Consider the following 12,521-nt stretch of genomic DNA (forward strand, 5'->3'; position numbering starts at 1 on the left):
TACACTGCAAAGTAAGGGTTAACTTTGTTGTTTGTGATGTAAATTAACCAACAGTTTAATAATTATGTTATGTTTTGGTGGTTTTACTCACTTACTGTAGAAGGTTGTGAATGATCTTGTGTGTTTTTACACTGTGTGAGGTTTGGAGATTTGACATTTGTCGGTGTGTAGTAGGGTTAACGCTGCTGCGTAGTAGGGTTAACGCTGCTGTGTAGTAGGGTTAACGCTGCTGTGTAGTAGGGTTAACGCTGCTGTGCTCTGTAGTAGGGTTAACGCTGCTGTGTAGTAGGGTTAACGCTGCTGTGTAGTAGGGTTAACGCTGCTGTGTAGTAGGGTTAACGCTGCTGTGCTCTGTAGTAGGGTTAACGCTGCTGTGTAGTAGGGTTAATGCTGCTGTGCTGTGTAGTACGGTTAACGCTGCTGTGTAGTAGGGTTAACGCTGCTGTGCTGTGTAGTAGGGTTAACGCTGCTGTGTAGTAGGGTTAACGCTGCTGTGCTGTGTAGTAGGGTTAATACTGCTGTGCTGTGTAGTAGGGTTAACGCTGCTGTGCTGTGTAGTAGGGTTAATACTGCTGTGCTGTGTAGTAGGGTTAACGCTGCTGTGTAGTAAGGTTAACGCTGCTGTGCTGTGTAGTAAGGTTAACGCTGCTGTGCTGTGTAGTAGGGTTAATGCTGCTGTGCTGTGTAGTAGGGTTAACGCTGCTGTGCTGTGTAGTAAGGTTAACGCTGCTGTGCTGTGTAGTAGGGTAAACGCTGCTGTGTAGTAGGGTTAACGCTGCTGTGCTCTGTAGTAGGGTTAACGCTGCTGTGTAGTAGGGTTAACGCTGCTGTGCTCTGTAGTAGGGTTAACGCTGCTGTGTAGTAAGGTTAACGCTGCTGTGTAGTAAGGTTAATGCTGCTGTGCTCTGTAGTAGGGTTAACACTGCTGTGCTGTGTAGTAAAGTTAACGCTGCTGTGCTATGTAGTAGGGTTAATGCTGCTGTGCTGTGTAGTAGGGTTAACGCTGCTGTGTAGTAGGGTTAACGCTGCTGTGCTGTGTAGTAGGGTTAACGCTGCTGTGTAGTAGGGTTAACGCTGCTGTGTAGTAGGGTTAACTGTTGTTTTGTTGGCTGTCTCCTGATGTTGTATATTACAGTTAATAACGTTATTTGATTGGATGTGCCTCTGTACTTTGTAGAGTTAACTGTGTTGTTTGTTCTGTACTGTGTAGTAGGGTTAACTGTGTTGTTTGTTCTGTACTGTGTAGTAGGGTTAACTGTTTTGTTTGTTCTGTACTGTGTAGTAGGGTTAACTGTTTTGTTTGTTCTGTACTGTGTAGTAGGGTTAACTGTGTTGTTTGTTCTGTACTGTGTAGTAGGGTTAACTGTGTTGTTTGTTCTGTACTGTGTAGTAGGGTTAACTGTGTTGTTTGTTCTGTACTGTGTAGTAGGGTTAACTGTGTTGTTTGTTCTGTACTGTGTAGTAGGGTTAACTGTGTTGTTTGTTCTGTACTGTGTAGTAGGGTTAACTGTGTTGTTTGTTCTGTACTGTGTAGTAGGGTTAACTGTGTTGTTTGTTCTGTACTGTGTAGTAGGGTTAACTGTGTTGTTTGTTCTGTACTGTGTAGTAGGGTTAACTGTGCTGTTTGTTCTGTACTGTGTAGTAGGGTTAACTGTGCTGTTTGTTCTGTACTGTGTAGTAGGGTTAACTGTGTTGTTTTTGCTAGATGTGTCTATGTGCTGTGTGTAATGAGGTGGAGGAGTTGCAGTCTGTCTCATGTGGGGCCGGGCCAGCCAGCTCTAGTCACTCAGAGACAGGCAGCGCTGTGAGGCTCCTAACAGTTCCTTTGTCTGGGGCTGCTGCATGAAAGGCCTCTGTCTCCAGAGCGGCCTGGTGATTTCTGCCTCTGAACCCACCACTGTCAGGTCTGATTTCATGCTATTTCCTGAGCCCCCGCTAAAGAATACCCACTTTCCCTCCTCCCTCCACCCTTCCTGCTCCTTCCTCCAACCCCAACCCCTCTCTCCCCCTCTGCCCACTGAGGAGGCAGGGCTGGTATTACTGTGGCTGGGTGAAGTCTGGAGTGCTGCCGCATATTGGATTGCATCATAGATGGCTATGGAGGCCTGTCCTTCTCGCTTTCTCACTCTAAGTCATAATTAGCAGTTGAATGGTCAGAGGTTAGATGTTTAGTGTTTCCTGTATGCACAGTAACTCAGGTATGTGCTCTCCTCTTTTGGCCCTCCCAGGCAGCAAGCATGAGGATGGCACCCAGAGCGACTCCGAGAACGGAATTGGTCTGCGCTTCGGCAACCGGAGGCTGGCTTTGGAGGAGAGGCTGAGGGTGGCGCAGGGAGGACAGGGGGGTCAGGGGGGTCAGGGGGGCCGGACCACCAGCAACAGGACCGCCTTCATGATCGAGTTCTACGATGATGACAACTCCCGCAAGCGACGATCCTACTCCTTCTCGCAGACTGCACCGCTGCTTGGGGGCGCGGCCGGGGAGGCTCTGTGCCCCACGCCCCCCTCCCACCCTAAGTCCCCCTCTACCACAACCACAGCCACAGACTTCAGCAAGGCCCCGTTATCAGCGGCCCTGATAGCGGGTGCCCCCACGGCCGCCCGGGTCCTGATGAAGCAGAGGTCTGAGGACCAGAGCATAGGAAGGAGCTCGGTCAGTACAGGTCACCAGACAATTGAGCCCAGCCCCAGTGAGGAGGGTTTGAGGACCCCTCGGTCTCAGGGGGACAGGGACAGGGAGCAGGAGGATGACCAGAGCGATAAGGGAACCTACACCATTGAGCTGGAGAACCGCAACCCTGAGGAGGAGGAGGCCAGGCGCATGATAGACAAGGTATGGTCAGCTTTCTGAAGTATTTTCACACACCTCAAGGATTTATCTTTATGTGTTGGGTTGCTGTGAATACGATTTTTATTTGAAAAAAATATTTTCTGAATTGCAGGTAAGGAAAGCTGACCTGGTTTGAATGTAAGAATGGCCAAGTTCTATGTGTCTTGAATTAACTGTATAAAAGGTCATGTTGTTTTTCTTCAGTTTTCTAAAATGTCCGCCATAAATAACATCCACTAAGCATGCTGAGCTTATGAAGCTGTAATGACCTGTCATAATGAATTATTACATCGCTATTTTCCGAATGAAAAGCATTTTACTCTGTCCTCTGATGCTCTGTGACCCATGTGTAAAAGTACATTAGATTTTATTTTGTAATGTATTTTATTTCCAACTGAATGTGGTCGTTGCGAGACCAATTTAAAATATTTACATTGTACAATATGTAGTCTAAAGCTTTTATACACTGAAGGTCTTGATCAGACATTCACTAATATACACATTTTCAATGGTATATTAACAAGGAAATGTTACTGTCAGGAAATGATATACCCAGCAGCATAGGTCTTTGCCCTGATGTGGCGGTCAATTTCCCTTAAGTCTCTCTGTTCTAATTAGCTCATATAAACAGCCACACACAATGAGAGAGTGAGCTATATAACCTGCTGCATAACCTGGCTGTCACAATCCAGTGCAACAGCTGCCATAATAAAAACCACAGTTAACACAGCACAAGACTCACGCACAAGACTCATTCATAAGACTCACGCACAAGACTCATTCATTAGACTCACGCACAAGACTCAATCATAAGACTCACGCACAAGACTCATTCATAAGACTCACGCACAAGACTCAATCATAAGACTCACGCACAAGACTCAATCATAAGACTCACGCACAAGACTCAATCATAAGACTCACGCACAAGACTCAATCATAAGACTCACGCACAAGACTCAATCATAAGACTCACACACAAGACTGAATCATAAGACTCACGCACAAGACTCAATCATAAGACTCACGCACAAGACTCAATCATAAGACTCATGAGTAACTCCCTTAAGCATACACAATTTAGAAAATATGAGCAGAAGTGTCATCATCCATCCTCGCCTTCTTCCAAATGAACTGTTCTATTGACACCTAGGGACTAGTTTATGATCATAATACCTTTGCTGCAAAACAAGGTTAGCCTCTAGCTAGCGCTCACTCTGACCACAGCATTCCACATGTTACATACCGCTGTAGAGCGAATCTAATGGGGCTCACCACCGAGCTCTCTCCATTATTCCTTCGTCCTCCAGGGAGTTTATAAAACCACCGGTTTGCTTATGTGACAGCTGCCTGCGTGCTTTCTCATGCTGAATGAAAAGATTTCTCAAAGGGCGAGTCTCAGAAGTAGAGAAGTAAGGATTTACTGCCGGTTTAAGATTCCCCCCAAAAAGCTGTTTAAACTCTTAAACATGTAGCCCTGAGATGTCATTTTTGACTCATTAAATATTTATATGGGACTTAAAAGATGGCAATTGGGGCATGGAGTAAGTGGAGAGGGGGTGGGGCATTGGTTGTCAGATTTATTTAGAGCATAGGCTGGGAAGTCTTCTCTAAACTAGAAGTGTGATGATGGTAATTCCTATAATTAGCTGACACAGTAATTGGCACACTGCTCCCTGTCTTTTTACATGTCCGTTATGGATGTGTGAAGTGTATAGGGGCAGTGCTTTGATCCAACTGGCCCTCATGTTGGTCCAATATCAGCCACCTTTGTCTATGTAGTAGACTACCGTGAGTGGCAGTGATGAGTCATCAAGCTTTTTATTTTCTTGATGCTCAGGTGTTTGGGGTGGAGCAGAACCAGGATCCGTCTGTCTCAGGACCAGTAGAACACCAACAGGGAGAAGTGGGGAAGGAGAAGAAGGAGAGGAAGAAGACCACAGAGACGGGAGAAACTGAAAAACCAAGCTGCCTTCCATCTGAGGTAAAACACCCCTTCCATGGAGACACAAATTATTATACCCAATCTCTCACAGCTTTTAGTCATCATAGTCACCATAGCATCTACAGTTGAAGTCAGAAGTTTACATACACTTAAGTTGGAGTCATTAAAACTCGTTTTTCAACCACTCCACAAATTTCTTGTTAACAAACTATAGTTTTGGCAAGTCGGTTAGGACATCTACTTTGTGCATGACACGAGACATTTTTCCAACAATTGTTTACAGACAGATTATTTCACTTATAATTCACTGTATCACAATTCCAGTGGATCAGAAGTTTACATACAATAAGTTGACTATGCCTTTAAACAGCTTGGAAAATTCCAGAAAATGATGTTGTGTCTTTAGAAGCTTCTGATAGGCTAATTGACATAATTTGAATCAATTGGAGGTGTACCTGTGTATGTATTTCAAGGCCTTCCTTCAAACTCAGTGCCTCTTTGCTTGACATCATGGGAAAATCAAAAGAAATCAGCCAAGACCTCAGAAAAAAAATTCTGGTTCATCCTTGGGAGCAATTTCCAAACACCTGAAGGTACCATGTTCCTCTGTACAAACAATAGTACGCAAGTATAAACACCATGGGACCATGCAGCCGTCATATCCCTTAGGAAGGAGATGTGTTCTGTCTCCTAGAGATGAATGTACTTTGGTGCGAAAAGTGCAAATCAATCCCAGAACAACAGCAAAGGACCTTGTGAAGATGCTGGAGGAAACAGGTACAAAAGTATCTATATCCACAGTAAAACGAGTCCTATATCGACATAACCTGAAAGGCCGCTCAGCAAGGAAGAAGCCACTGCTCCAAAACCACCATAAAAAAGCCAGACTTCGGTTTGCAACTGCACATGGGGACAAAGATCGTACTTATTGGAGAAATGTCCTCTGGTCTGATGAAACAAAAATTGAACTGTTTGGCCATAATGACCATCGTTATGTTTGGAGGAAAAAGGAGGAGGCTTGCAAGCCGAAGAACACCATCCAAACCGTGAAGCACGGGGGTGGCAGCATCATGTTGTGGGGGTGCTTTGCTGCAGGAGGGACTGGTGCACTTCACAAAATAGATGGCAACATGAGGGAGGAAAATTATGTGGATATATTTTAGCCACATCTCAAGGCATCAGTAGGGAAGTTAAAGCTTGGTCGTTAATGGGTCTTCCAAATGGACAATGACCCCAGTATACTTCCAAAGTTGTGACAAAATGGCTTAAGGACAGCAAAGTCTAGGTATTGGAATGGCCATCACAAAGCCACAAACTCAATCCTATAGAAAATTTGTGGGCAGAACTGAAAAAGCATGTGCGAGCAAGGAGGCCTACTAACCTGACTCAGTTACATCAGCTCTGTCCGGAGGAATGGGCCAAAATTCACCAACTTATTGTGGGAAGCTTGTGGAAGGCTACCCAAAATGTTTGACCCAAGTTAAACAATTTAAAGGCAATGCTGCCAAATACTAATTGAGTGTATGTGAACTTCTGACCCACTGGGAATGTGATGAAAGAAATAAAAGCTGAAATTAATCATTCTCTCTACTATTATTCTGACATTTCACATTCTTAAAATAAACTGGTGATCCTAACTGACCTAAAACAGGGAATTTGTACAAGGATTAAATGTCAGGAATTGTGAAAAACTGAGTAAATGTATTTGTCTAAGGTGTATGTAAACTTCAACTGTATCTCATTCAGTGATGTGATGCTTGAGAAATGTAAACATTACTGAGATTCATTACTATGACCCTGACGTACTTGGGTGGAGTCGCTCGCTGTCTTTTTTCTGTGACCCTCAGATTCCTTCTCAGGGACGGGACAGCCTCTGAAGACTGTTGAGTGTTAATATGCCAAAATAGCATTTATTTTCCAGTGGAACGCGTTCTGAGGGAAATGATGCACAAACCAGAAATGAGTGACAGAGGCCTGTCTAAAGTGGCATATCTATTTACTCTGAATGGAGGAAAGCAGGAGCTCCTGATTGCATTAAGATGACTCTGTTGGAAGGGGAGTAGTGGACTAGGCACTCCCTGACTTGACCACTTCCTTGTTATTGACAGAGTAGGCCACTCAGGGCCTGACCTAGTTCATAGAGCAATGAGAATTACACTTTTCCCCCTCCAGGCAAGTTCCATTCAAGCACGAGGGGAGGACAGAGACTGTATATACAGTAGGCTACAATAGTCTATGTGGATCCCTGATCTCAATATTCTGTTCAGTACTATTTCTGCTATTCTGTTCAGTTACTATTTCTGCTTTAGCTTGTGACTTTCTGATAGGACTCCTTGCAAAGGAATACACTTTGGCTTTGTGAAAACAATATATTCTCCTCAGTAGCACTAGAGTGTACTAATAAAAACGGATATAGCCAGAGACCGATCATTTGACATTCCCATGCTTAGTTTAAAATATGAATCAGCTAATACATAATGAATATGATTTAACTCTTCAGGCTCATCACTGAAACATAAGACCATTCAGAGGTGAACGAATGGCAGCAGAGTTGTGTTCTGTGTCCTCCCTGCTACATGTGGATACTCCCTCCAGCTCTATGTGGCCAGTAGCAGGGATGTGTTGATTTGCTAGGTTAACTGTCTCTTCCCATAGCCGCTGTATCTCTGAATGGGGTGAAGTGCCATGAGTCTGTCAAGAGAGACTAGGATAACTCTCTCTCTCTCTCTTTCTTTCTCTCTCTCTCTCTCTCGCACTCTCGCACTCTCGCACTCTCTCTCTCTCTCGTCAGAGTGTGTCTGAGAACCCGGTGGCAGTGGGCAGTAGTCGCTGGGTGTCTCAGTGGGCCAGTCTATCTGCTAACCACACCAGGACTGACCCAGAAGGGTCTGGGGCTGAGTCACCTGCCTTCGTCCATCAGCAGAGAGGTACAGTAGGGCTCCTATATTTATCAAAACCAGGATCATGTGGATCTGCATCTGTATTTGTGAAGGTGTATTTTCTTCACATAATAGCAGAAAACTAGAAATGTAGCTTTACTATTTTTGTTTATTTCTGCCAGAAGCGGATGCCTTTGAGTCGGGCGTGTCCATCCGAAGCGCCAGCTCTGCCACCTCCAGTCTCACAGAGCGCAAACGCAGGACCCTCCCCCAGCTCCCTATCGACGACCCCCGGGCTAAGCCAGGGAAGAGCTTGTCCGGCCTAGGCCTGCATCGCTCAGAGATCGGAGAGAAACAGGACACGGAGCCCCAGGAGAAGAGCCAGGTGGAGCATAAAGGAGACGGGGCGTGCTTTACCTCCATAGAGGAGGGGGATATGATGAAGGGCAAACAGAAACAGACCAAGGCCCCGCTACAGGCCTCCTCCAAGCCCCCTCTTAGACCTATGAGCAGCAGTGAGAAGAGGTCCGAGGAGAGAAGGAGGCGGGCGGAGGACAGGATTCAGCACCACATCAAAGAAGGAGTGGACGGGGGGGAGAAGTCAGGGGGCAAACCTTTGATTCGCCAGGGCAGTTTCACCATCGAGAAGCCCAGTGGTGTGGTGCCCATTGAGCTGATCCCCCGGATCAAATGTGGTGCTGGTGTCCTGGGCCGCGAGCGCAGCGACTCTGTGGGCAGCATGGACACAGCCACCCTGCTGAAGGACACAGAGGCTGTCATGGCCTTCCTGGAGGCCAAGCTGAGGGACGAGAACAAGCTGGACAGAGCCAATCGGGCAGGTTCCATCTCCCCCGAGTCAGACGTGGACACGGCCAGCACCTATAGCCAGGTGGCAGGGGAGGGAGAGAAGAAAGCAGCCCACCAGAAACGCCGCTCCCTAAGCAGCCTGCACAAGGAGAAGAGCAACCTGAGCTCAACCTCCAAAACCGCTGCCAGCACCAACGCCCGCGAGCGCCTGGAGAGAAAGACCAAGACCAGAACTGATCCTAGCCGGCCAGATGTCCGCCGCTCTGTCCAGCCTGCCTCCTCGCGGGCACGCCAACCATCCCAGGACCTCACGGATGACGATCAGACCTCGTCTTTCCCCATCTCCGACATCCTCTCCTCTGACCAGGAGAGTTTGTATAGTCGCTCGTACGGCCGCAGCCACTTCACCTCTACGGATGACCTGCTACATTCAAAACTGGAGGCCAAATCCAGCAGCAAGACCAGCTCCAGTAAGTCCAGTAAGACCCTCCAGGCCGCCACAGCTTCCTCTCTGGGGAAACAGGCCTCTCTGCCCCAGCCACGGCCTACCAGAACGTCCCTGCTCCGCCGGGCCCGGCTGGGGGACACGTCCGACACGGACCTGCCTGATGCAGACAGGATGTCTGTGGCCTCCGAGGTGTCCACCACCAGTTCCACATCCAAGCCTCCGTCTGGTCGTAAAGGCCCCTCGCGGCTGGACATGCTGGCCCAGCCCAGGAGGACGCGGCTGGGCTCCATCTCTGCCCGTAGTGACTCAGAGTGTACTGTGGGCCGGAGCAGCACCTCCTCCCCTCGCCTGTCTGCAGAGACCGCCCTGCGTCTGGGACTCCGCTCCTCCACCCCCACCGACAACAAAATGGCTCCTCGCATGAGGGCCAACAGTGTGTCCAAGCTGACCGAGGCCAAGTCCAGAATCAGCCCCTCCATCCACAGCACTCCCTCAGGTGAGATCCTGCTCTCATCTCCGATACATTCCCTCTGATATAAGGTACAGCTTGAAACATTCAGTATTGTATTATTTAAGGTAAAAAACAGTTAAGGGGTAAAGGAGCAAGTCAAATGCTTTGTGTTCTTTTCCCAGCCCGTTGTCTCCCCCCCATTCTGGTGTAAAGGAATGTTTAGGATTTTTCCACTATTACATCATTGCAGTTTTTGGGTAGCTTCTTGTCCTTTCTTGGTCATTGTTTGTCCTTGTCCATGTGTGTGTTGTGATCAGTGTAAATCACTCTCATTGTCTGGCTGTCTGTCCTGTTCAGAGAGACCTCAGCCTGAGCCTGAGCCTGAGCCTTCAGAGGAGGAGCTCATGGGTACTGTACCAGAGAGAGCTCTGTGTGTGTGTGTGTTTAGTGTGGTGTGTTTAGTGTGGTGTGTTAAGTGTGTGTGTGATGTGTCCCTCTCTTCAACCTGCCACTACAATGATAACCCTAATGCTCTACTCCAACCTTATATCTTATTGGAACTGTTTATGTCTGTTAGATGTAGAGGTACCCTAAATTACTATGGACACAAGTTTCAAATTGGATAGAAGTGAATTGTTATTTGCCCAAACCCTCTTATTGGCTAAATGCTGACCAATCTTTTATTCAGTCTTAATTGCCAATAAGCTAAGAGTTACAGAGCCAAAAATGATTACATCAAGTGTTACTGAGCCAACCTAACATCATTGCTGATGAAAGACGAGCAAATGTTGTAGGAAGCGCTGGATTGTGTTATTTAGTGGCTGTACTCCGCCTAGTGGAAATATGAATTTAAGACATTGTCATAGCATATTAGAACTTGTCATGTAGTTAAGTAAAATGTAATTGCAGTGAATCCAATTGATATATTTGAAATCTAGAGAGAGCATTAGGTCATCCATGTACAGGCTACATTAGGCGATTAAGCGCAGATGTGACATTGTGATCCCACTGGGTACAGACATCAGTTCAACGTCTATTTTTAATTTTACCTTTGGTTGAGTTGTCAGCTAACGTGAATTCAATGTGAAATCAACAAACAAAGACTTTTTGCAAATCTAATCAGTTTTCCATGTTGATTCAACCTTATCACATCGATTTTTTGTTGTTGAAATGACGAGGAAACAACGTTGATTCAACCAGTTTTTGCCCAGTGGGATGGCTTAACACATTACTTAAGATAAGTAACTAATCCACCATGAGTGTGACAGTAACCTCACCTTCTAACAGAGCAGTACACTCTTAGGAGAACCCTTTTTGGTTCCAGGTAGAACCCTTTTGGGTTCCATGTACAATATAACCCTCTGTGGAAAAGTTTCTACATGGAACCAAAAATGGCTCTTCAAAGGGTCTCCTATGTGGACTGCTGAATAACCCTTTTAGGTTCTAGACAGCAACTTTTTTTAAAAGAGTGTCGTCACTGGAAACAGGAAACTGAGACAGTCAAGCACTGGATTCAGGCCTACCTAGGAAGATACATTACAATCAATCAAATGTATTTATAAAGCCCTAACCAGGCTCTGAGGGATGGCCAGTCCTCTTCTGGCTATGCAGGTGGAGATTATAAGATTACCTGGCCATTAAGGCCAGATTGTTCTTCAAGATGTTCAAACGTTATTAGATGACCAGCAGGGTCAAATAATAATCACAGTGATTGTACAGGGTGCAACAGATCAGCACCTCATAGCCAAGCATTCAGAGGTCGAGACAGCAGGTGTGGTAGAGAGAGAGAGAGAGAGGGAGAGTCAAAAAAAGCTGGACCGGGACAAGGTAGCATGTCCGGTGAACAGGTCAGGGTTCCATAGCCACAGGCAGAGCAGTTGAAACTAGAGCAGCAGCACAACCAGGTAGACTGGGGACTGACATGAGTCATCAGGCCAGGTAGTCCTGAGGCATGGTCCTAGGGCTCAGGTCCTCTGGGAGGGGAGGGAGAGAGGGAGAGAGAAACAAAGAGATAATTAGATGAAGTATACTTAAATTCACACAGGACACCAGATAAAACAGGAGAATTACTGACCCTAGCCCCCTGGCACATAGACTATTACAGCTTAGATACTGGAGGCTGAGTCAAGGGGGTCGGGGAACACTGTGGCCACTTCCGACAATACTATAACTTACTATAACAATATATGTTAATATTGTCTAGCTAGAGGGAGAGAGCAAGTAGTATACCTTGATTATGTGCCACTGTTAAAACCATATACATTTCCACTATCAGACCACTTTCCATCAGCCTCATGTCAGGCTATCAGCCTACATTCCACCAGCCTCATGTCAGGCTATCAGCCTACATTCCACCAGCCTCATGTCAGGCTATCAGCCTACATTCCACCAGCCTCATGTCAGGCTATCAGCCTACATTCCATCAGCCTCATGTCAGGCTATCAGCGTACATTCCACCAGCCTCATGTCAGGCTATCAGCCTACATTCCACCAGCCTTATGTCAGGGTATCAGCCTACAGAATATCTTGTCTATGATTTGTCTAGAGGTCAGAGTTACAGAAATCTGCTTGGCTTTAACTTTAAGATAGAATGCTTTAGACACTGTGAGCATCCGGTGCTTTCTGAGTGAGTGAAATAACTTCAAACAAAACAGAAATTATCTCTTGATAACTATATCTTTCTCCCTGACCTTAGCCTCTAACAGGTGGAGACGGCTGCCCCCAGAGTACGGATCCACCTCAGAGGAGGAGTTTGGCTCCAACAGGAACTCCCCCAAACCTGGGCGCACCCTGCGCCCCCACTCGGTCCTGAGGGGTACCAGACTAGGGGGCTCCACCAGCAGCCTTAACTCTGGTCAGGTTGGCCCTGGAGGCATGGTCCTCAAACACCGCATGAGAGAGCAGGAGGAGTACATCAAGGACTGGACTGCTCACAGCGAGGAGATTGCCAGGTACTCATCTTCTCCGACTTACACATACTCACACATGCATACACAAGACTGCACGGGTACATACACAAACACATATACACACACCTCAGCTAGCGCATAATGTTCTAGGAGCCATATGTTTCTTAGAGCTTGGTGAGAGTGTGGCTGTCCTATGGTTGTTTTGCTCGTTCTTTGAACGTTACTAATGTTTTTTGTGTTCTGAGACACTTG

The 12,521-nt window shown here is 46.6% G+C and overlaps 1 protein-coding gene across 8 annotated transcripts in view; it reads left to right on the top strand.

The window, feature by feature from the left end:
- Positions 1-12,521, top strand: part of LOC139376843 (centrosomal protein 170Aa) — a 67,344-nt gene that overhangs the window by 48,684 nt on the left and 6,139 nt on the right. For 5 of the 8 annotated variants that reach the window (XM_071119794.1, XM_071119795.1, XM_071119797.1 and 2 more), the window contains 6 exons: positions 2,229-2,833; positions 4,671-4,814; positions 7,567-7,702; positions 7,837-9,405; positions 9,718-9,768; positions 12,056-12,311. In XM_071119794.1, the coding sequence (XP_070975895.1) occupies positions 2,229-2,833; positions 4,671-4,814; positions 7,567-7,702; positions 7,837-9,405; positions 9,718-9,768; positions 12,056-12,311 (2,761 nt within the window). The remainder of the gene's footprint in view (positions 1-2,228; positions 2,834-4,670; positions 4,815-7,566; positions 7,703-7,836; positions 9,406-9,717; positions 9,769-12,055; positions 12,312-12,521) is intronic. The other 3 variants (XM_071119796.1, XM_071119799.1, XM_071119800.1) reach the window with 1 other exon arrangement.

Source organism: Oncorhynchus clarkii, chromosome 20, assembly GCF_045791955.1.
Source record: "Oncorhynchus clarkii lewisi isolate Uvic-CL-2024 chromosome 20, UVic_Ocla_1.0, whole genome shotgun sequence".
Lineage (NCBI taxonomy): Eukaryota > Metazoa > Chordata > Actinopteri > Salmoniformes > Salmonidae > Oncorhynchus > Oncorhynchus clarkii.